Raw genomic sequence first — 25,652 nt, 5'->3', positions numbered from 1 at the left:
TTCATCGCAACAAGTGAATGTTAATAATGTTGACAGTATTGATATTAAACATGATTCGCAAATTGATCACACATTATGGACATTACTTGATAATGGAATGTGAAACTTTGTATTTTTCAACAGGACCTATCTGATGTTGACTTACTATCGCATTGCAGTTAGTGTCTGACACAGAATGCCAATGAGTCCTACAACAGCTTGCTCTGGAAAATGGCAATACAGCTCTGCAACACAGATTCGGACAGCAATGTGCTGTCAACTATTTCTTTTAATGTTGGTTGGCTAGATGCAGGTAACGAGTTATGGCAGAGGTAGTAGGAAATGAGTGTATTACTTCTTCCCAGCATACTTTAGCAAGTAAAGACAAACTCAGGATAAGAGCAGCTCAAGCCAAAGCATTACTGACAAATAAGAGAAAGCGTGTCATGAAGCGTTTAGAGCGAACCGCTCACGCTTTCCGACATTCGGACCATAGCCACTACTTCCCGGCACTACTTGTCTGGTGGCTATCATGTTGGCTCTACATCTAAGCGACCACGCAAGATGCCAACATGCCGCACATGCGGGCCCCAATGAAAGGTCATGGTAAGTCCTGTAATGCTTAAATTTCTGCTGCTCTTATCAATAGAAACCCACAAAGGCAAGAAAGTACCCATTTTGGCGAGAAATGGTGAGGAAAGGCAGGGTAGCCTGTTAAAAAAGGTGAGGAATGACAAGTTTAAGATAACTAAGTCTTGCTTAGATCCTGGTCAAGTTTGGGGAGAAATGCAGGAAATGGCAAGGAAAGGGGGGGGGGGGGGTACATCCAGCACATCCAAACCTGCCACAGACATTTTATCTGGAATTTAAGTAGCACCCAATTAACACCATTGTTATCATGTTGACTCAATTGGTCATAATCTTCCTGGGCTTTCTGGTTGAGTGTAATAAATTGGTTATGACCAATTGAGTCAACATGATAACAATGGGTGTTAATTGCGACGTATTCTAGACAAAATGTCTGTTGAAGGTCTGCTTGTACCTTGCCTTACCTGCCTCTTTCTCACCTTTCCTTGCCAACCTTGCCCATGATCTGAGCAAGACTTAGTTATCTTAACGTCTCCATTCCTCACATTTTTAAATCCTGGCCCTTTCTCGCCTAGCCTCACCATTTCTCCCCAAAAATGGGTAGTTTCTCGTCATTATGGGTTTCTAGTGATATTGTCTTTCACTTGCATTGAAATGTCCCATAATGTGTCTGCCAATTTTCCTGTCAGCACATTGAAAATCATGATGGTTTGCTTGTTAAGAAATATGTAATTTATAGCACCATAATAATGTCAATTTTTAAAGCAAAGTGACCCCGCTTATTCTCTTCTACACCTACGATAAACAACTCTTCCTCAGTCGCCAAAGTAAATTTAGATACAGAAGATGTCTACATAATTTTACATACCATTTATGAAATTGAGCAGGATGCAAAGGAGATCTCTCCCCAAAGCCTGTTATTGTCCAAATCCAAAAGGATGCTTCAGCAAATTATCAATTATGGGTTGATAACTGCGCATTAGTTGTTAGGAGGGATTGTGACAAATCTAAACATTTTGGTTTGCAACTCGGAATACCCTTCGGGGATGTGCCCCTCGGGATATTCCTCGGTTCCAAAGGCAAAATGTTTAGATTTGTTACAATGCCCTCCAAATAACCCATGCACAGTTATTAGCCTCTAATTATACAACAGAAAGTGGGTCTACATCATGCATGCATGTAATCATTTTACCCAGAATAGCTTTGCTGTGATATGCTATTGGGAATCTTATCAAGTGTCACTTTTGATTTGGATAATAACCAACTTTCTGGATGCAGATCTCAGGTGTCAAATTCAAGAAAACGCATCCTGTAACAAAAGGTATTGGATGTTTGTTGTAGTGCATGAACAACTTGTGAACATTGGCAGCTTATAAAACTGGGTGAATACTTTATATAGGTGTACTTGGAAAACTTGTGCATTATATACATGCAGCAAATAAGGTCATTGACAGATTAAGTAGCCTAGGGTGAATGCTGCCGATCTTCCATGCCGATATGTTCAGCTCCTGGTGAGGAATTTATGACTTGCTGAAATAACATCTTCCATTCCTAATGATAATTCAATGCAGACAGTTTACATCTGTAACATTTGACATTACTTCACATCTAACAAGAGAAATATAATTATGTTCATTCTGCATAATTCATTAGAGCTACTTAATCTGCAGGTGATTTGAGCAGCTACATATAGTTTTCAGATTTGATTTCAATCAATCCTAAGGTGAAAATCATCCCATCCCTACACAAATTCAGTCCAAGAGTGTCTTCTGATCATTCTCCAACCTTGCAACAGAAGCAATCAAAGGTTATTTTCAAATGTCATAACATTTTATTTGCAAATTCTTACTTGCTTTTAGTCCATAATTCTTTGGTACTTTCATTCATTCATTCATTTATTAATTTACTCACTCATTCATTCACTTGCTATGTCATTCATTTATTACTTCTTCAATGAATGAAGAATTTTTCTTTGAGTATTGACTGAACAAGTGAATGAAGGAATGGTTTTATGTATGAATGAATGAAAGTGTTGCAGAGCTGTATTGCTCTTTTGGAGCCATTTTCCATTTCAATGTGAGTTTGGCGATGATTTGAAGTTATCTCCACTTCAGATGAGTCTGGTAATTTATTCCTAACTATTATAAAGAAACAAGACTGCGTGCAGGCTGGTGCAGCAGCTGACAATTGCATCATTTTGATATCGTTGTACACAATTATGTCCATAAAAATAAGACTATGAAATTCTTATTTTCATAGAAAATCTGTTGGGCTGCGAATTTGGTCCAGGAAGATGTTCCATGTCAGTGTATTTTGCTGTTGTGTCAATTGGACAACTGTTTGGTTACTGACCAGTGTTTAGAGTAGAGTATTGAAGTAATCCTGTGTGCAATTTTTGTTCATTTTTATGGAGAGGATTTTAAGATATGACCTTGTATAAAATTATAAGTTTCTTTTTGAGGCCAGTTTATTTTGTCCTTCATGTACGGCACTCTGTGTTGGGACCACTGAAATGTGTCACAGTCTAATATTGTTCATGACTGTTTCTTTATGCACGTTGTTCGATATACAGGACACAACCTTGCTGAAGTAGATTGAAAATCCATGTACCAAACTATCCTCTATTACTTTATGACTTAGTATCACCCCATTTCATTAGAGTGCAGGACTGCAGGGTAGAGGTGTTTAGCAAGCACCATCACATAATGTAATGCGGCAATAAAAATAATTATTATGAAGATATTTGAAAATGTATCATCAGGAATATGAACTACCGGTAATATGGTACTCTAAAGAAAATACACTGTAATGTACATGTATAAACATAATTTTATTCACACTGATACCCAGAACAGTTTTACAATACACCATAAGTATTATGAGTAGTTGTGTTGTACTCTACATGTAGGAGTTGTGTTAATTATTTGATTACAAACTATTAAGTTGCACTGCTTTCACCTCTTTTTTTCAACCGACATTTGAAAAGCAATGCACACATTGGCTCACGCCCCGGGCTCACGCCCAAAAACACCACACAAGGAGAATTTATGTCACTCATTGACCCATCTGGGTCATATACTGCCTCTACATTATAATGATATCCTACTGACCTGGTCTCTTCATTGACAGAGACTAACCACAGGAGGGAATTCAAGTTGTGATCAATTCTATTTATGAAGTGTGTGGGAATCATGAACAAGAATAATGACATGAATTTGAAGGATTACTTTTGTGCAGTCATTACTTAGTGCATAAAAGCATTCCGTTTTAGCATCCCTGGACAAAATGTTGAAAGGAAATAATTTCAGGCTTTAACTTTGGAATTACAGCTTGTAAATGTAAAATCCAATAATAAATATCAGTAGGAAACCATCAATGAGTAGGCCTGAAGATAAATGTCATACAAATTTCATAAGGTAATAGTGTGTGCAAAATACAGAATATCTACCCTACATGGACAAATTTGCATGGAAAATCAAATCTGAGACTTTTCTCAAAAAACTAGTCATTTTCCGAAATGAGCAGTTGTTTGAGAAAACCCCTACTTTTGATTTTCTATGCCAATTTGTTTTCCCTGTGGAGATATTATGTATATTGCCAGCACTAGAGTATTTTCTTGTTGAAAATGTATACTTGTATGTGCTTAGCAGCATTACTTTTGATACAATGCAAAACCATGTATACAAATTCCCATTTACAGTGACCCTGCATGCCCGTCCCTTTATGGCAATTACTGTCATGTTATGTATCATTCTCATTTTAGCATAGTCCATCGAAAGTTACGCTCATTTAATGCAAAGAATCCAAATTGGGCCATATCGTATATCTTTGCTATGGGATGATGAATAATTGTTACATTGCCTAGGCCTATTGGGATATTTATATACATAGTTATATACAGTTGAAATTTGATACAGTTGAACATGTTTCATTTAATCAGTTGTTACTTTGAAAGAAGAACTTCAATTAAGGATTGCTTATAGATTAGTTCTAATTCTAATTTTGTATATCACATTTTGATGACATATTCGGTTATTCCATTTAAAATCCACACTACCCCTGTGGAAGATTTAGGTAGTCTTCCACAGATGGAGTATGAGTTTGGAATAGAATCAACAATTGGGTAACTTCCATAAATTTGTAATACCCACTCCAGTTGTGGAAGATATAGCCATAATACAGGGGAAGTATGAGTTTGCAAATGATTAAGCCTGACAAGTTACATTTGAAAACATTCTGCCCCTGTGATATTTCAAAAATGTTCCACATGGGTAACATGAATTTCAAGTGGAATAGCCCATTAGTCCGTGGCAGAGCAATGTATTCACCCTTTTCGTAATTGACCACTTTGCTGCTGTTGGCGACATTTGGCTATGCCAACTCCGGTGCTAATTCCAATTAGGATGGAGTTCATGAAGCAGAAAACTGAAAGGAAGGCTAAAGATGTAAGTTACATACAAATTACATAAGGACTATGTAGGTACACTTGGTATGTGTAGTACAAGGAAAATTGTACGTTTAGCATTTTGCTCATTTTAATCTGCAAAAGTAATTAAAGGCTATTAGAGTTCATTTAATGTTGTCAAGAAATTAACCCTAATTAATTATACAAATTAAAATTAGGAAGATGCTAAACACATACTTCTATTGTACTTGTACTACATATGTACCCAGTCTCATTTGAAATCTTTAGCCTCGCTTTCAGTTAATTATAGTTAGCCAAGCAAACCGCCACCAACGACAACAAAGTGGTAAATTACTTAAAGGTGTATAGGTTGTTTTTGCAAATAAAAATTTTTGTCTTTGTTGTTATAATTCTATGGGGGTTGCCAAAACAGATTTTGAGGGGTGGTAAATTGTCAACCAATTTAAGATATCCAAGGTGAAAGTTTTACAAGGGTGAAAATTAAAAGCTGGTCAGATTTTGTTAAAGTCTATGGTGAATTGAAAACTAAAAACTAAAAACCATCTGATGAAGCAATGGCTTGCAGCCGGACTACATGTTAAAAAAGTACTTTATTATTAATATGATACCAATTACTGAAATACAATGTTGTATATTGTAACAATTTGTTCACTGTAACATGTGTGTAAATAAAACCAAAAACATTTTACAATAAACTGTGGTCCAGTAATGTTTTTTGCCGTCATATCTCTTACCACTTTTGACTTACTTGATAAGTGGAGGTCACTTCAAATCATCCCCAAGTTACATGGTTTAGGAATGTTCTCTTTATTCCTTAACCATGTGATTTGGGATGATTTGAAGTGACCTCCATTTTGGAGATGAGTCTGGTATTTATTCCTAGCCATTATGTGAAATGAGACACATGTAGCAGCCTTGATGTAGCAGTTTTGATATGGACGTACACTAGGGTGCATACGTAGCCCCCTAATTTTCAAAAATGTAAGCATTGAACTTCTACCTACCCCTATAGTGTTCCACTTCCTAAAAGAACCCCTCATGTGAAATTTGGTTGAAATCGATCATTGTCTAGGGGTCCCACGGGCCGCTCAAAAGTATTTTGCTACTGTAGCACTAAATGCAAAAGGCAGCTATTTGGAATGCAATATATTTATGTAGAAAATGATAGCTGCTTTATGATTCATTCTGCATAACTACCTTGTCCATAGTTTCTGAGAGTTTTTCAGAGTCCTAATTCACAAAATTAAATGCAGAGCAGCTTTGGGCAATATAAAGTACATAGTTACCAATAGCTGCCTTATGCTATATTTCACTGAAGCTTCATGTACACAGTGATATATGGCAAAACGGCTACATGAATTTATGCTGAAGTCACAGAACTTTACGCCCAAAAGCAGAACAATGTCAGAAATGGTACTAACTATATGCTGCTGAACACTAACTTAAAAAAGAAGCTTTAAATACCTGGTTGACTGCTTGCTTTTGCATGTTTGATATTTTAATGTCATACATGTATTTCTCTTCAGATTTCCGCTTCTGAAGGTTTGACATAAGTCTTGTTTATCACATTCAAAGTATCAACATTATGAGCAGATGCTTGGTATGCAGTGAAAGTTAGGCCAGCTTTTAACATTCTCTGTGAGAAACTCATGGTCTATTTTGTAAAACTTGTAACCTTTTGTGAACCATGAATCTTAGTTGACTAGATCAGCAAGGGTAGTACACTGGTCTATGCATTTGGGAAATTTGGGCTACCCAAACCCAGTACCATAATGATCACTTGGGTCCGTATGCATAAAAGAGTTAGACCAGGTCTAAAGTTAGACCTGGTCTAAGTGGAATTTAATACCAGGAAAAAGGGCAGTTTCCTTTACATTTTCTTAAGTTCTTTTGTATTATTTTTGAACTTTGCATTTAAATCTTTAAAATTTGCTAGCTACTTTCGGAAGGAAATAAGAGTAAAGGTCCATTCCTGGTGGAACCAAATTCTGCTTAGACCAGGTCTAACTTTAGACCTGGTCTAACTCTTTTGTGCATACGGACCTTGGTGTATGCATTACTTCCTGAGGCCTAACAGCCAAGAGTCTGTCAGCTAGTGCTTGTTTCTCCTCTTTCGGTACAACACTACTGAAGAGTGCACGTGGTACCATCTCTGCATTGAGGTGCAGAGATGCCTTTGGAAAGCTCTGATTTCACTTCTTGAAACCACAGGATCTACGGCCTCATACATTAACAGACAGTGGTACAGTTTCAAGTCATTCCATGGTGCATTGACAGCAGACTTGCATGTAAACCACCACAAGCTGCTATAGATAAGGGTAGCAAATAAGTCCCTGACTCTCAATTGTTGTCTTCTTGTAATTATTCCTTGGGGAAGTTGGAGATTCCAGCAGACAGATCTTTATGGCATCATAGAAGCTTGGCCATCAAACATGCTTTGTGCAGTGCTCGGGGCGGGGCTCTGGGTTGCCTCAAGTTCACTTTGTCCTTGCCACCTAAAAATAGAAGACATATTCCACAAACTCTTGATGATCATCTTTTGAAGGCCTAATTTGGGGTTAAGCACTAGCTCTCCAAAGTCTCCAAGCATGCCAAGCTTCTATCATCTTCCGAGTGCTTTCTGTATGGGGAAAGGTTCAACTAAGTAAAGACGCCGATCACTCTTTTATGGCAGTAATTCAAAGTACTTGCGAAATCGCAATAAAAGAGAAACATCAGGCAACTTTGAGACCTCAATCTTTAAGTCATTGAACAGTATAATTTCACCAATGTGATGCCTGCACAACCTGACCACAGGAGTGCACGCCTATGTGTTGCTGAATGGTCACACAGGCTGCTGTCACATGCTAGACTCTGTTGCTTCCATCAAATACCATGCTAACTTTCAGAGAAATGAACAGGAAATCAAAACTTCATGAACAGCACTTATATGTGTGAAAAATACAAATTATAGGCCTAAAATCACACACTTTTCCCATGAAACATATTAAAATACATGTGGCAGCTATTATTTTGTACAAAATAGCCAAAAAAAGCTGCTTTATGTATTTTCCTTTTATTCTATTTCAACAAGTGATAACTAATGAACTCACAGCATCAATACAAATAACAGAGAAGGCAGCTATTGCATCTGCAATACATTAATGAAGCATTTACAAATAGCTGCCTTATGAACATAGGTAAGGAAGAAGATTCCAAACTTTGGGCTCCCCGTGGGACCCCTAAACGACTTTCAATTTCGTTTAAATTTCATAGGGGGGATTTTTTTAACCAATGGAATATTTTAAGACTAGGTAGAAGTTAATTGGTAACTATGAGGGCTACGTATGCACCCTAACGTACACACCCAACAAGGACATGTGAATAAAATTAAATCATACAGAAATTATGACATAAGTCTATGAAGATAATTTAATTCATTGTAATGGAAGAAAAACCTGCTAGGTCACAAATTAAATCATCAGTGTTAAAATCATGGTATGATGGCCCAACAACGACCTGGCAGAATAAAGGAAACAAACTCCCCCACAATGTTCAAATGAAACATGGCCCGAAGCAAATCCAAAATAATAGCCGTGTATCCAAAATAATCATCGACTTCTCCAACATGTGCATCCTAGGGATAAAAGAGAAAAACATATGTCATGTTGATCTAATATATGTACGGTACACAAAATTACTTACAAATTAATTTCATTACCAAAAATATCGTGAAATTTGAATTACGCTCTGATACACCAGAACGAAATTACAAAACATTGTTTACGGACATGATGGAGCAGTGTAATACACATAATCATGCATAACTCTCAAATGCTAAATCAGAATCATTTTGGAATTTGTTTGTGGATATATCTAAGGAAAAAATGTCATAAAAAGAGGATGCTAGGAGAACAAAATACACTTTAAAATATATCAAATATAATTGTCTTATCTGTAGTAGGAAGACTGCTTTGTTGCCCCCCCCGAAAAAAAAAAACATATTAAATGGTGACCCATTTTATCATCACACACTACAAAAATGTATCTCAGACTCAGGTCCCGTATCGTATGCGTATGTCATGTGGAATGCACATTGTCATTGTTAAATTATTAAGCTTAAACTTAAACATTTGTATAGGGGTTTCAATGTTGAGAAAATAGAAAGGAGGATACATGTGTATCTCTTCCCCCATAAACTTACCCTATTTCTCGCATGGCCTCTATTACAATCTGCCTTTTACGTTGATATTTTGTCTCCGGACATTTCTTCGACCAGCATTTACGGCTGCCATGATGTGTGACGTGTAAACTTCGAGCCTGTACAAACATTCGGGAATCGCCAATTCTGATTGGTCCAAAAGCAAGGGTGTGTCGGAGGTGTGTTTGACCCCATTATCATGATTATGCTAATATATGCTGTCAATCATTTGCGTGTCTGTCAATCAATTTCTCTAGCGACAGTTGCCGAGCGATGATAAACAAACGCATGTCATTTTTAACAACAGAGGGGGGTGCCTCATGACCGGGATTTATAGATTTGGCCCAAAAAAGATACTTTGAGGTATTACTCTGTTGTTTTTTTTACTGTACATTATGAATACACATGTCTTCTTGCCAAAAAGGCGACAATCTGTTTTTCACCCCTGACCAACCTGCCATTCCAAACCCACCCCTTAAGCTAACTTTTGACATTAATATTCAATTTTGAAAATTTGACTGTATGTCACACCATTGGACCCCATAATACAAGAATGAGCCACTTGTCCCCAATGCGCTATAATTTTTTGAGAAAAATGCAAAAATAGGCACAAAATTGGGCAGGGGTGTAGTACCCCCTTAAGGGGAAAGTAAATAGACGTCTTTTCTAACTAAATTATTGCTTTTTAAAAGGGCATTTCGTGATCCACAGCCTCATCCCCCACTTTTCTCAAAAAAAGTTGAGATTTTTATATCACTGGAAACCTCTGGCTACATATTGTTTATGTACAAAATATTTCTTGCAGATTAATTCGTTCAGCAAAGATATCGTGAAATTTGAATTTCGTTCTGGTGCACCAGAACGAAATTACAACGCATTGTCTATGGAACAGTGTAATACACATAATCACACATAACTCGCGAACGCAAAATCGGAATCAACTGAAATTTTGGGAATAGGTTTTTTTCGTGGATATCTAGTGAAAAATAACATAAATAGAGGATGCTAGGATCACGAAATACTCCTTTAAGTTAATGTTTCAAAGTTAGAAATTAAATTATAACATGTTAAGTCAGATTTTAAAAACATGTTTTTACTACAAATTTGTTGTGACAACATAAAGGAAAATTAGTTTGTATTAGATTTTTTTTTTCAATTTGATTTTCATAAAAAAAGCAAAGAATTAGGGAACTTTTTTTGATTTTTGGAAATTTGTCTCCTTTGTTGAGATTTTGACAAAAAGCAAGTAAACAAAAAACCCTATTTATTTTGTCATCACTATATCAGCAAAAATGAACATAATGATTGTACGTTTTTTTTGTCAAAAAGGTATTTTGAAAAAATTAGAAAATGTTCCCTAGACCTTGATATGTTCAAACCGATCGGGCAAAAAGTTTACCTTTTGCTTGTATATTTTCAAGTTATCTTGCCACAAATATCTTTATTGTCATAAGTGAACATAGGGAAAATTTATGTGCTTTAGTAAGGAGTGTCAAAATTAAGTATAAAACATACTGATATTTCAAACATTTGGTGCATGGTCATCTCTTTGGAATTAGCCACCAATGAATACACAATATGCTTCTGGAGGATCAAATGCAAAATAAGGTGAAAATTTTATTGGTATTTTGACTTCGTTTTAATTACATGACATTCGCTGGGTTACAACATGGTGACGACTCGACTGCATTGGCCATTACACGCATTTTTGCCCCTTACTAGGCCAAATAAATTGCACTTATAATCCCAATATTTCGCATTCACTCATTCTTGAGTCATTATACCATCACTTTGCTGTAGCTGTCTTGAACTATGTACTTTTTAGAGTAGAAAAAAGAGTAAAGTATTTTGATTTGATTTGATTTGATTCGGTATCTCCATATTGCACATATACAACAATACAAGGTAAATAGATATAAAATGCATTAAGATAAATAACATATAATACACATAAAAAACAAAGCAAGGATATATCACAGGATAGCCCTTTAAGCCCAAAGGCTTATTTCCGAAGGGGTCCTTTATACATAGAAGGGCAAAAGGCATAATAAACAGAAAAACATACAAATAAATATATATATATATATACAAGTGAATATTAAAAGTAAAAAAAAAGTATTTAAACATGATTAAAATCATTAGAAACTAAATTTGGTTTTAAAAAAGATGAGTTTTTACAGACTTTTTGAAACTTGGTTTATCAGAAATTGATTTGATTGCACTTGGTAAGTTGGCCCAATCCTGAATGGCATTATAATAAAAAGAGCTTGTAAATGATTTTGAAATCAAGAAGATATGGAAGAAAAAAAATGAACCTGAAATCTATATATACTAATAATATTGAAAACACCAAAGGTCTAGCAGACTTGGTTCCAAAGTTATGAAGGTTTGCAATGTCTATTTTCTTATGTATAATTTATATGTTTTTTCCTCCCTATTTTTTAGCCCTTTTTGGCCTCCATGGACCAGATCGTGTCATATATGTATGTATACGTAAGCTGAACATACCCAATAATACAACCCTGTGATGGATTTGTTTCCTTATTTCATTTATATAATTACAATTACAGACAAAAGCCTCAATTACTCAAGTTTGGTCACATATTGAATACAGCTCTGACTTTGGCCCACTGCCAAGCAGTCTCAAAATTTATACCTTGTGCAAGTGGTAAACTTTCTGTCTTCTATTGTGTCCATGACTTCATGAGTCAATGATTATAAATAATTGTATAGTTTATGCAGTTATTCTGGGATCTGATTCTGATGAAGGCCTGAAATTCACGCACCAATGATGCATGATGAAATTGAATGTACATTGTTGTATATAATGCTATGGACGTAACCATGGTAATACACAGACATACTAACCATAGTAATACCCAGATTATTATTTACATTGCAATTTTCACATATTTAATATGTTTAATGACTCAAGCTGTATTTCAACAGATTTCAACAGATTCTTCTGTTTTATTAAACTTATTTTGTTTCTGTACATGTATGAAAACAAATCACTGGCATATACCATGACAAAAGGACACAACAGGTTTTTTTTTTTACATTACATGCATGCGTACCATCATGTAGGCCAATATAATGTTATATAAAGATATATTGCGTATTACCAGTGGGGAAAGTAATTTATTTGAGGGAGTGGAAATTTTGTACTTTAGGAGAGTCAAGAATGTTAAAATAAAGAAATACAAAGAAAAACCTGTTTGTATTTGAGCGGTTAGGGCTTCAATTGAGGGGATCAGTTCAGCATTTTTCTATTCATCAAGTGCTATTGAAGCCAATGACACTTGATGCCCAGATTAAGAGATTTAACCCATATAATGTTAAAATGTAAAGCAAAATGCAAGTTAGACTAGAAATATTACCAGTGGCGTACCTGAAAGGGAGAGAGGGGGCAAGGGAGGCAATTGCCCCGGGACAAAAATTGCCTATTTGGACCCCTGCCACCCCAGTGCAGGGAAAAACGAAAGAGGAGGGAGAGAGAGGAAAAGTAAGAGGGAAAGAGAGAGGAGGGAGGGGAAGCAGAGAGAGAGAAAGAATATGAGAGGGGGAATCCATATGATATGTAGTTCCATATGATTATTATCAATATACCTGTACAAAGATCCCAGGATCGTTTTTGACTTATCGAAGACAAAAAAGTAGAAAGGCACTGAAATAATAATTGTACAAAAAGTGCCTAAATAGGAGCAGTAAATTGTAAATTGGACAAGTAAAAATAAAACAATAAAAGGGCCAACCCAAAAAACAAACAAAACTAGAGCAACTGTGCCCTTTGCAAGGGCACGAGGTAAGTTAGGCGGATGATTGTGACGATCTGATCAAGCAGCAATACTGTGCTGGATAAGATTAATTTTAATAAGACTGTTTCATTAATTGCCATTTTAATATAGGGAAAGCTGGTATTTTGAAAACGTGACCTTTGACCTCTGTATGGCCCCCTTAATGACCTTAAATGAATTTTTAAAATGTTTACAATATGTTAAGAATGTCATAAGGATCATTGCATTTAAATTTTAGCTCAATTGGAGAATTTTGATAAACTTGACCTTTGACCCCTTTATGACCTTAAATGAATTTTTTAATATTTTAAAAATGTTAAGAATGTTATAAGGATCATCAAGTTTAAATTTCAGCTCAATTGGAGCATTTTGAAAATCTTGACCTTTGACACCTTTATGACCCCTTAATGATCTTAAATGAATTTTAAAATATTTTTTAAATGTTTAGAATGTCATAAGGCTCATTGCGTTTAAATTTCAGCTCAATTGGGACATTTTGGAAATCTTAACCTATGACCCCTTCAGGACCCCTTAATGACAATAAATGAATTAAAAAATATATTTAAAATGTTTAGAATGTCATAAGGATCATTGCATTTAAATTTCAGCTCAATTGGAGCATTTTGAAAAACTTGATCTTTGACCCCTTTATGACCCCTTTATGACCTTAAATGAATTTTTAAATATTTTTAAAATGTTAAGAATGTTATAAGGATCATCGCGTTTAAATTTCAGCTCAGTTGGAGCATTTTGAAAATCTTGACCTTTGACACCTTTATGACCCCTTAATGATCTTAAATGAATTTTAAAATACTTTTTAAATGTTTAGAATGTCATAAGGCTCATTGCGTTTAAATTTCAGCTCAATTGGAGCATTTTGGAAATCTTGACCTTTGACCCCTTCAGGACCCCTTAATGACAATAAATGAATTTAAAAATATTTTTAAAATGTTTAGAATGTCATAAGGATCATTGCATTTAAATTTCAGCTCAATTGGAGCATTTTGACAAACTTGATCTTTGACCCCTTTATGACCCCTTAATGACCTTAAATAAATTTTAAAATATTTTAAACATGTTTAGAATGTCATAAGGATCATTGCATTTAAATTTCAGCTCAATCGGAGCATTCTCGATTAAAATGACCTTTTTTGACCCCTGTGACCCCTTGGACGACCTCTGATGTTAAACAACCCATACTTTTTGTAGCCAGCTACCCAATACTGCTTGTGACTGAGTTTGGTCGAAATCCGATCAAGGATGTGGAAGTAGTAGCAAATTGTGAGAAGAAAGAAGAAGAAACTAGAGCAACTGTGCCCTTTGCAAGGGCACGAGGTAAGTTAGGCGGATTTTATAATTGCGTAGATCTGATCAAGCAGCAACACTGTACTGGATAGTATTAATTTTAATAAGACTGTTTCGTTAATTGCCGTTATAGGCCTACCTTGATCGTGGAAACTGGTATTTTGAAAACTTGACCTTTGACCTCTGTATGACCCCTTAATGACCTTAAATGAATTTTTAAATTTTTAAAACATGTTAAGAATGTCATAAGGATTGTTGCATTTAAATTTCAGCTCAATTGAAGCATTTTGAAAACTTGACCTTTGACCCCTTTATTGCCCCTTAATGACCTTAAATGAATTTAAAAATATTTTTAAAATGTTTAGAATGTCATAAGGATCATTGCATTTAAATTTCAGCTTAATTGGAGCATTTTGAAAAACTTGACTTTTGACCCCTTTATGACCCCTTAATGACCTTAAATGGATTTCAAACAATTTTTTAAAATGTTTAAAATGTCATAAGGATCATTGCATTTAAATTTCAGCTCAATTGGAGCATTTTCAAAAAACTTGACTTTTGACCCCTTTAATGACCTTCAATTAATTTTAAAATATTTGAAGCATGTATAGAATGTCATAAGGATCATTGCATATAAATTTCAGCTCAATTGGAGCATTCTCGGTTGAAATGACCTTTTTTGACCCCTGTGACCCCTTGGATGACCTCTGACGTTAAACAACCCATAACTTTTGTAGCCAGCTACCCAATACTGCTTGTGACTGAGTTTGGTCGAAATCCGATCAAGGATGTGGCGGTAGTAGCAAATTGTGAGAAAGAAAGAAGAAATGGCAAGAAAGAAATAAGTTAGGCTGCCCGCCTAACTTAAAGCAATATTATAACATTATCATACAAAATAGATTAGCAATTCTTTGACATAAAATGTTAGTTTTTACTGTCAGATATATCCCCTTTTATTTTTTGAGCCGAACAACTACGGCAAAGCAAAGTAAATTGGAATTTACTACCAGCGCAGATGTCGCCAATAATACGCACCACTCCTTCGGCCGTGTTATGGTACGACCCTTTGTTGTGTAGATCACCGTCCCCCACGCCGTGTGTACTGTGTGTTATGAACATCGTATGCGTTCGACTAATAATTCCATCGTAATAATAAGACGCCGGTTCCGGCGCTTTATTCAAAATCTCGGATTTTGACAAAACTACAGCACCTAGAGTCTTGAATTTTGCAGGGTATATTGGTTTAATAAAGTACAATATAATCGTGTAAAAAAGTGAATTTAAAAAAATCAGTGAGGGCGTCCTCCTCAGCAAATGTTATAATATGGCTTTAAGAAAGAAATAAGTTAGGCTGCCCGCCTAACTTAAAAACATATGGTCGAGAAGGCAGTGTGCGACGTGTTTCTTGTATTGTTAACATTACAAAATATGCTAATTTAGTAATTTACTGATGAGCTGTATCAAATGAAATGTAGGTCAAACTTGCTTTGGTATAATTATTAATTCTACTCCTATCAAAGTGAATTGAAGTAGGCTTATTCACTTTCTTTAGTTACAAATATGAAATGATGTTCGCATTTTTCCAAATTATTTTTGGGGCTTGAATGAATGATCTAATTAATTTTCTTCGCCAAAAATAAATTCAAATTGAAATTTCTCGTGCGAGAAGTGCGTCTTTTACATGGAATTACATTAATGGTGGTACTACACCCCCTGATAAATTTTGTGACTAATTTTGCATTTTTCTCAAAAAATAACTATACAGGGTGTCTCAATAAAAATAGGCCCTGTGGCTTGGGGTACTTAACTTAAAATGTCAGCAGTAAAATCAAAACTTTTTTAAAGATTCAAAAACCATGACATTTCTTCTTTAAAATGGTGCACTAGTCATCAAAATCCGTTCACGCATCACTGAGATAATTGGAATTATACAAATACACCCATTTTTGGACCGTTCCAATGGGGGCAATACACATTAAACACTAATGTACTGCATTTGAGTTTAGAATGGACAAAAAGAAATGAAGTAAACTCTCAGTCTGTCTTGCTGGGTACGAGTTTAAAAAAATCAACCAATCCATTAATCTCTCAAAGAATGTTTTTCACACCTTTCACATATGGTTAACAATATGTGAAAGTATATCAAACATTTCTTAAGAAACAACAGGGCATGGGGGTTTCTTAGTATACACAGAAAAAAAAGCTTCTTTTCCAAGAATGAATCTTACAAATGGCGTTTGGGGGCCAAAAACGTTAGTTGATATGTGACATAGCCTAAACAGGATTTGCCATTTTGAGCAATAACACCCATGTATACAGGAATTTAGCACATTTTAACATGATTTTTATCTAGAAAGTACCTCCAATACAGGATTGTAAAAGATTACAGCCTTTATTTTCCAATATTTATGTTTGAGTGATAGTCCTGATGCAAATCGGTCGAGGAAACACGCTTTGCAAAATACCTGGATCATTAAAATGATTTCTAAACGCATCAATTAGTTGTTTTTGACCCCCTAAGCATGCTAAGCGCGATTCCGTGATTAAAAAAACCCTTCTTTCTATTCACGCATGTATACACAATGAAACTTAACTGACTTAATGACTCTGTTGTTGCTTGAGAAATGTATAAACTATATTTTAGAAGGTATATTTGTATATTACCACAAAGAGAAAGGTGTGAAAACATTTATTGAGAGAAAGGTTGGTTGTTGGTTTTAAAACTGAGAGTTTGCTTCATGTATTTCTCATCCTAAACTACAATGCAGCACATTATGTGTATTGCCCCATTGGAACGCCCCAAAAATGGGTACATTTGTATAATCCTAATTATCTCAGTGATGCGTGAACAGATTTTGATGGTTTGTGCACCATTTTAAAGAAGAAACGTCATGGTTCTTGAATCTACAAAAAAGGTTTGATTTTACTGCCGAAATTTTAAGTTATATCCCCCAATCCACATGGCCTATTTTTATTGAGACACCCTGTACACTGGTAACAAAAGTTATGTATATTATAGGGGCAAAGAATCTAATTACTTCACTGAAATTTCAGCGATTCAAGACAAGTGGTTCATTATATGTGACACGATCTGGTCCATGGGGGGGGGCTAAAGGCTGCAAATTTGAAACTGAGAATGAGATAAAGGGATTAAATATGGATTAAAAAACAATAAAATACATAAGCAAATAGACATTAAAAAACTTCAGAACTTCAGAACCAAGTATGCTAGACCTTTGGTGTTTTCAGTAAATGAAAGCCTATTTTATGTATGTAATAATTACAGTAACTCACTTTTCAAAAACCGCTTATCTTGAGTCACTGAAATTCCAGTATAGTAACTGGATTCCTTGCCCATATAATACATACTTTTGTAACCAGTGTGTTATTATTTTTTGAGAAAAATGCAAAAATAGTCACAAATTTAACAAGGGGTGTAGTACCAGCTTAAGGAGGGTGTTAATTAAGTTTACAGCATGTAACACTAGAACTTACCTGCAACTACACAATTTCATTGTCTCTCCTATCCATCTCACCCTGGCAGGTTATAATAAGAAATCTCCACAGAAAGGGTAGTACTGCAACAATTCCTATGTAAATTCTGTATGGTATTGGTGATGTACTCCCATACGGCCACACCCATAGACCACGCCTTGTTGCATCCCTCACATGATGGGACAGCCATGCAGCCAGGAATAAGAGAGGGACAGTGTAACGAATGTTATTTTTGACTGGAGTAAGGTATAGTGATAGATAAAGCAACATGGCTATTATGAGGATGAGAGTTGTGCTGTGAAGCAGTGGTCTTGATGTGAGTGATAGTGCATCCTGGGATTTAAAAAATGAAAGAAAAAAGGCATGGATCTCAATTCATATCATATGTGTGAGGATCGGAAATTAATCGACTGTGTCTCGCTTTCTCTAAATTTGCTCAGCTATGATGAAGCATATAGGCTGCCTAATTTCTTTATTACAAAGTACCAGCTGTGAACTTAGAAGATAGCATTGGTAAAATATTTGGCAAGGTCCTTCAGCAGTGTTTTTGCATAAAAAGAACAACAATCAAGGAAATTAATGCAGGCACACTCTGGCATAATAACTGTAAATCGCTGCCCCTCTCCCCCAATTCAATGTTGATGAAAGCAATCTTGACATTGGGCTCTCCCGTCCCCTTAACATTGGTTGAGGGGGAATGGGGGATGGAAGGGGAAAGGGAAGGTATGTACTTCTCATCAAACATAGTTGTACTAATTTCACTGCACTCTCAGAGTAGCAATGAAAGTTCCAACATATTGCCAAAGTGTGCCAACTATCTTTTTCTTTGATTGTAGGTCATGTTGGGGTCACATGATTCTACACAGCTGAGTTGGCAAATGATGTGCTGATGTGATGATGACATGATTTAATTAGCAAATCAGAACCCAGCTTCTATGTTTACACTGTAAACAGCGCCAAATCAGCAGACCACTAACTAATCCTGAATCCTGGGGTTCAATCTTCAACAAGTCTTGATTTTTCACTCTCTCACTTTATTAAGTCAGTTTACAAGTACATGAGTATCATTCAGTACTATTCATTACATATGACATGGTAAACTAGATGGACCGCGGTTCTCGGATGTCGCGGTTTTCGACGCACAGCGTCGACCGTGATGCCTCCACCAAAGGGAGCGATGTGGCACTCAAAAGTTGATACAAAGCAGTTTGTATCAATTTGACCTCAGATGATCTCTGGGTGACCCCGGATGACCCCAAAATGACCTTCCAAATATTTGGTTCTAAATGTTGACTGTACCCACCAAGTTTCATGCACGTATGACAGTTTTTACTAATTTGACCTCAGATGACCCCAATATGACCTCCCAAAAATTTGGCTCTAAATGTTGACTGTACCCACCAAGTTTCATGCCCATATGCTAGTTTTTACTAATTTGACCTCAGATGACCCCTGGATGACCTCAAAATGACCTTCAAAAATTTCGCTCTAAATGTTGACTGTACCCACCAAGTTTCATGCCCATACGACAGTTTTTACTAATTTGACCTCAGATGACCCCTGGGTGACCCCAAAATGACCTTCCAAAAATTTGGCTCTAAATGTTGATTGTATGTACCAAGTGTCATGGCCATACAACAGTTTTTGCTCATTTGACCTCAGATGACCCCTGGGTGACCTCAGGTGACCTTGACGCACTAACCAATACAAACTTGTTCTGCCTGGGGTCAAGATGCACCCACCCACCAAGTTTGAGGAACGTGCGACCCCTAGTCTCTGAGAAAAGAGGTAAATAAGGAAAATGGGCCCCTGACCTCAAATGACCTTTAACCTCAGTATATGACCTTGAACCTCACCCAAAAAAAAAAGTAGCCAGAGTTTTTGACCATGACCCACCTATCCTGAAAATCTGAAGTCAATCCGCCTATGCATGCCCGAGATATAGCGTCCGGACGGAAGCACGGAAGGACGGAAGCACGGAAGCACGGACATTGCAAAAACAGTATGCCTCGCGGTGGAGGCATAAAAATGGGAGCTCCCTTGTTCCCAGATTCTTGTCTGTGATTTGCCAACTTGATCACCAATATACAACATACAGGGGCTTTGATTTTCCATAGTTAGCAGTTGTTCAAGCTTCAAAATAACCAAGCACCCAGGAGCCACTTACCCAATGGTCATAACATTTTGGCTCCTGGTCCACACCAAAATCATATGAACCAGGCTCTACATTTTTTTAAATAGAGCCTGGTAGTTAAAGCAGGTTTTGTATTTGATGTGTACAGTTGAATTTTAGATCTTTAAAAATGACTCCTGGTTCACTAGATAATCACAGGACCAGGAGCTACTTTTTCCAAATGTGTGGCTCGACTAATCCTGGTCCAGATCTGCTTATTTTGAGGCTTGGCAGTGATCCCCATTTGCATAATGCATGCACAAAGATCTTGGCCGGGTAAGTTGTATGAGGTAGAGAGAAGGTAATTGACTGCTAAGTTTCTACCAACACAGTGCGGACTGGTTACTTTTCTTTAGAATTTGTTTTGCCCAGGTTGTTGCAGGATAGATATGTTTTTTAAACAAAAATTTTTTAGACAAGCTTTTCTGCTTCTCTGCTCTTGAGAGAGACAAGTTCCAGTAAAGATCTTATAAAAGAATTCACAAGTTCAAACCTAAGACTTATTAAAATATTTCATCAACTATTTTATGAAAATAAAAAAATTTATAAAAGATATTGGTGGCCTATTTTGTTTTACATGTCTGTGTAAATGACAATGCCAGACATTGTTCCATCACAATGGCGTATTATGTACAAAAAGATGCAATTTTGAAAGTTGCCGAACTTTGTATATGGATAGATGTACAAAATGTACATGTATAACATCTTAGAAATGCATCTTTTTTTACATAATAACTTATAAATAAGCCATTATGCGACATTGTAAATCGGACCAGGTGTGTGAAGTACTAACTGGTCGGGTTACATGAAACAAATCATTATTTTTGTTAGACCTACATGTAATATGTCTGTCAGGCCGTGACAAATTACCTGTCAGATAGCCAAAGTAGCTAGAGGTAAGTCATTTTTTTGGGGGGGGGCAATTAAAAGTTTGGATGTCTGTGCCCATTTGTTTCCAATTAGATAGACAAACTTACGATCACTTCAGAGCACATAGAGCACAAGCGCCATTCTGAATCCTGATCTGATTTAGAATAATTTGCAAGCCCAGACTCCACGAACAAAAGTGGGTGACAATTAATTTCACTTGCGAATTGTCAAATAAAGCAATAACATACATGCAGTAAGGTTTGAATACCATCAAGTTTTTTGTTTTTTTTTTTCATTTTTTTTAAATTAAAATTTTTCCCTCTAAATGTTCCTGTCATGCATAATATTTAATACACATGCAGTGAAATTGTGACACAGGCATGATGTGCATATCACATGAAAAAAGCAGGGACACAAACTTGATCTGGGGAAACAATTAAAATACAGACTAGATTGTACACAGGGTCGGGGGGGGGTAAAGCAGCAAATGTAGGTAAAGTTTGATAGCCAACAGTGGGTGACAACTAATTTCACTAGCAATTTGTCAAATGAATGTTTGTTTTCGGGTTTTTTTTTTCATTTTTGAATTAAAATTTTACCTCCAAATGTTCCTATCATGCAAAATATTATTTTAAGGCCAGAGTAATGGAAGACACATTCGTCCACGACCGAATTTGCATTTTTTTGATATTTATCAAAACAAAGATGTATTCTTTCACTTGAAACTGATAAAATACAACTTGCTTATATTTATTCGTATTTTTGCTTGATTTATTTCACTCTTTTCAACTCTAAAAAGTCACATGGCTCAAGACAGCTTAGTAAATTGGCGGAAATAATGAGTCAGAAATGCGTGAATGCTAAATATTGTGATTACGCATGCGCGATTCGCGTCAGCGTGTGTGGCGCAACTCTCTGGCGTATGTCCAGCGCAATCAAGGCGCATTCAGTATGTTGTTAACGCCAGCATATGTGGTGTAAACAAAACAAAAATTTGCAGTCAAAAGCCACTTAGATTTTTTAATTATTTTGAATTTTGGCGCACTGAAAGCAGAGATTATAGATTCATTGGTGCAAAAAGATGCATATTTAGACCATGCACCAGATACAGCTTTTACAAGTGTGAAAGTCTTACCGTTTTAAAATCTAAGGACGTTTTGTGCATAATTTTGACATTTTTTTACTAAAACATCAATTTCTCAGAGTTCACTTTTGACAATATTGCGCGATTTTTGTGACAAGATAACTCGAAAAATATGCAAGCAAAGGGTAAACTTTTTGCACTATCCTTTAGAGTACATCAAACTTTAGGGAAGGTTTTTTCATTTTTTCAAAATATTTGTTTTAAACAAAATTTTTTTTGCTTAATAGAGTGATAAAATGGCTTTTTTCACATGTTTTTTTCAATATTTCAAAAAAGAGACGAATTTCAAAAAATAAAAAACCTTCCCTAAGTTCATGTCTCTTCTTCATGAAAAGCTAACTTAATTTTTTTTACTCGAACGGATTTTTTTTCAAAGTTGTCACAAAAAATTGGGGTAAAAAGTGAATTTTTGTGATTTTTTCAAAAACTTGAGATTTTTGAACAAATCTGACGTCACCATGGGATTCCTTGACTCATTTCCTTTCCAAAAATGTATAGTTTTATATACTTTGGACATACAATTCAGAAATAATGAAGCTCGAAAAGGTCCATGTTCTCTCCCATTACTCTGCCCTTAAGTGGTCCATACACATGCAGTGAAATTGTGACACAGGCATGATGTGCATATCACATGGAAAGAGCAGGGTACACCAACTTGACGTGGGGTAACAAAATACAGACTAGACATTACATGGGGGAACAGCAAATGTAGGTAACAATGATAGCCAAAAATTACCAGTTCCAAGGCCCACAGAAGTGCTAAACCTGCAAAAACAACATGGATCAACAGGAATATGAAAGTGCATTAGAACAAGTAAAAGCAACTGTTTCGAGCAGATATACTGCTCTTCTTCAGGGACAGACAACAAAATTTAAAATCAAACAGTGAAAACTACATGCCAGTCAAAAACTGATGAAATATATTGGCTTACCTTGAGATGTAATGACTTAGCAGCTATGAAATGATCCACATCAAGTGCACTAGCAGCCATCCCACAAACCATCACTTCCAAAGCATACCTCTTCTTTGATGTACTCAGTCTGTACATCACAATAGCCCATGTCAACAATCCCACAATTCCATGGGTTAAACTATCTGCCATGGCCCTTCTGGTACAAACACTGTTGACTTCTGGGATAGCGATGAAATGGTCAGCCCATACACAGAAAGTACCAAGTAAAGATGCAGCTAGCAGGGTAGCTGGAGTGAATGTTGTCTTCATCTTCTGTATCATTCCCATCTGGTTTTAAAAAAGGGTAAATATAAACACATACAATAAAAGAAACATCATTTTATTTCAGATCAAAATCAAAAATTAAGGTCCAACAGCATTCAAGGAGGATTAAATAAAATAAATGAACTAAACTTGGGACAAAAAAAAGTCCCTAACTGGAGCAAATTTCAAAAGGTTTTTTCTAAAGCTTTGCTGGGTTGAATCTTGATATGGTGTCCCTGTTACCTTGGTTATGGGGATCTCATGTGTAGTTGTCATGTTCCTGATCTCTTTTACACATTTAAAATTAATCTTTCGGGTTAATAAAATATAGAAGCTTTTTTATGCAAAAAGTTCATAATCAATTCATGTTGCATGAATCATCCTCCTGATACTTGAATGTTTGGACAAGCAGAACAGTTTTGACAGGCCTTTTGTCTACCTCTCTGTTTGTAAACAGACAAGGATGTAAAATTGGCATCCTCCCCGAATAGGAAAGTAACATGTTAGTAGTATAGTCATGTAGACGTTAAGCTGTTCGTATCTTTAGAAATGACCGACGATTGTGTGTTCTCTAGTGGGTTTTACAATAGCGACCTGACACACATTGCTGATTGTACTATTAGTTCGATCAAGCATTGAAATGCATGCTTTCAACTTTTGAACTGGATCGTTTAAGCATGCTCAACAAGTTTTTCAATGTAAAGTGCCTATCTGGCCCGAGTAGAAGTAATAACGGATACTAGTATGGCCAGAGTTCTAGGGCTAGTAATAGTCATGATAATGATAGTATGGCACTGGCTGCTTTATGTTTTCAACCAAATGAAATATAAGTTCCTTATTTATCATTCCTTGCCCTTCCCGTATATTCCTCGATTTACTCGAGAAGTCTAGCCAAAAATCTAGCCGGATTTGCTGAAGCATGACACCGTGTAAAGCAACGGAAGTTCAGTATAAACACAGCTGATCACGACAGGCGATTACATCAAAAATGTTGACTAGAATTACACTTCAGAAAATTTTGACTGTCCAAAATAGGCAAATCTTGCGCAAAAGATACAGTTCACTCATCGAACTTTCATCCAAATTTCAACATTAACAGAATAAATAACCTCCGGTGCAAATACTTGCACCACTGTCCGACCGAAACACGATAGCAAAGCACTCTAGCATCGAATGCGTAACTACATGTATCGTGTGCAAATTCGAAGCTAGAGTTCTCAAGTAATCCTCGATCTACCATATGAATTTGGTGACATTTGGATAGAAACTGACAGAGCTTTTCATGGACATACCCACACACATACAAATGTACAACTTTTCCCTATTTTATAGTACTAGTGCCTAGCGGTCACCCGTCTTTCGCGGTTCGTAAATAAATGCAATTTTACAAATGCATCACCACCCTCCGACTCTTTTACTCCAAGTTTCTATTGCGAACAATTTTACCAACTCCCTAATTTATTACTGATTGATCAGTCATTTAATTTAATTCATTTTAATCAACTTCTTTGTTGCCCCCCTGTGTTGTCCCCTACTCTCCCGTTCTTTCCACTGTTCCCCCTTTAGCGCCACAAGCCCTCTTCCTCCTCTTATCCGCTCTGCCTCTTATCTGTACTAGTATCATGGTTTTAGTACTTCTAGTGAATGAACTGCTAAAATATTTGTGAATGTGAAACATAAAATGTACAATTTTTAAGTCAGTATACATGTAAGTAGGTCCTACATATGTACATGTATGCTCAAAAAATTTATAACAGCTATTAATTTGAATTTTTGCCCTGTTCGCAAAGTTTGATGGTCACACATGCATCCCGCATTGTTAAATAATATCGCCAACCCATGGCACCCATGCACTCTCCTCACTCACTCATTTTGATTTTCCCGTGTTTATTATTCGCAGACTTACTTTAGAGGCAGCATGTTGATTAGGGCTGGTATCGACAAGGCTTTGTTGACAAAATTGTCCACAAAAGCACTTTTGCTGATTGTCAACAACAGCTTTGCATGTATCGACAAAAAGTAAACAAAAACTTTGGCTAAGAAAGCTCGAAAATTTTAACATCCTCTTAACAAAAATTTACCAAGGTATTTTCGGGATCTCTTATTCTTTACATCATTGTCAAATTCCCTGACGTTCTCGTCATGTTTCTTAAGCATTTTCATTGTGACTTTTTCGATCTATTGCACACGCTGGTGGTAGCATCCAATTCTTTCACTCGGCAGTCGCCATTTTCTCTGTCACACAACATTGGCAATTTTTACAGGATAAGTCCCTGATGATCAACTGATGACATCATTATATTTATTGAAACAAGCACACTGATTGGGTATTTATGTGAAATGGGTAAAATATGAGCCAATCACAGACGCTGTTTATTTGCGATTTGACCTTTCACACTATGTTTTATACCGTATCCCTGTACCGGTATCTGATTCTGTACCAACTATACTTTACACTCGCAACATACAATAGCATAA

The 25,652-nt window shown here is 36.1% G+C and overlaps 1 protein-coding gene across 1 annotated transcript in view; it reads right to left on the bottom strand.

Annotated features, from left to right (window-relative positions):
- The window catches only part of LOC140141786 (transmembrane protein 267-like), a 68,727-nt gene that overhangs the window by 39,119 nt on the left and 3,956 nt on the right, over positions 1–25,652 (bottom strand). The window contains exons 2-3 of the mRNA XM_072163650.1: positions 22,890–23,198; positions 17,771–18,103 (exon numbers count right to left, since the gene is read on the bottom strand). Coding sequence (XP_072019751.1) covers positions 17,777–18,103; positions 22,890–23,198 — 636 coding nt within the window. The 3' untranslated portion in view covers positions 17,771–17,776. The remainder of the gene's footprint in view (positions 1–17,770; positions 18,104–22,889; positions 23,199–25,652) is intronic.

This window comes from Amphiura filiformis, chromosome 20 (assembly GCF_039555335.1).
Source record: "Amphiura filiformis chromosome 20, Afil_fr2py, whole genome shotgun sequence".
Taxonomy (NCBI): Eukaryota; Metazoa; Echinodermata; class Ophiuroidea; order Amphilepidida; family Amphiuridae; genus Amphiura; species Amphiura filiformis.
This window is presented reverse-complemented; position numbering and strand designations above follow the sequence as displayed.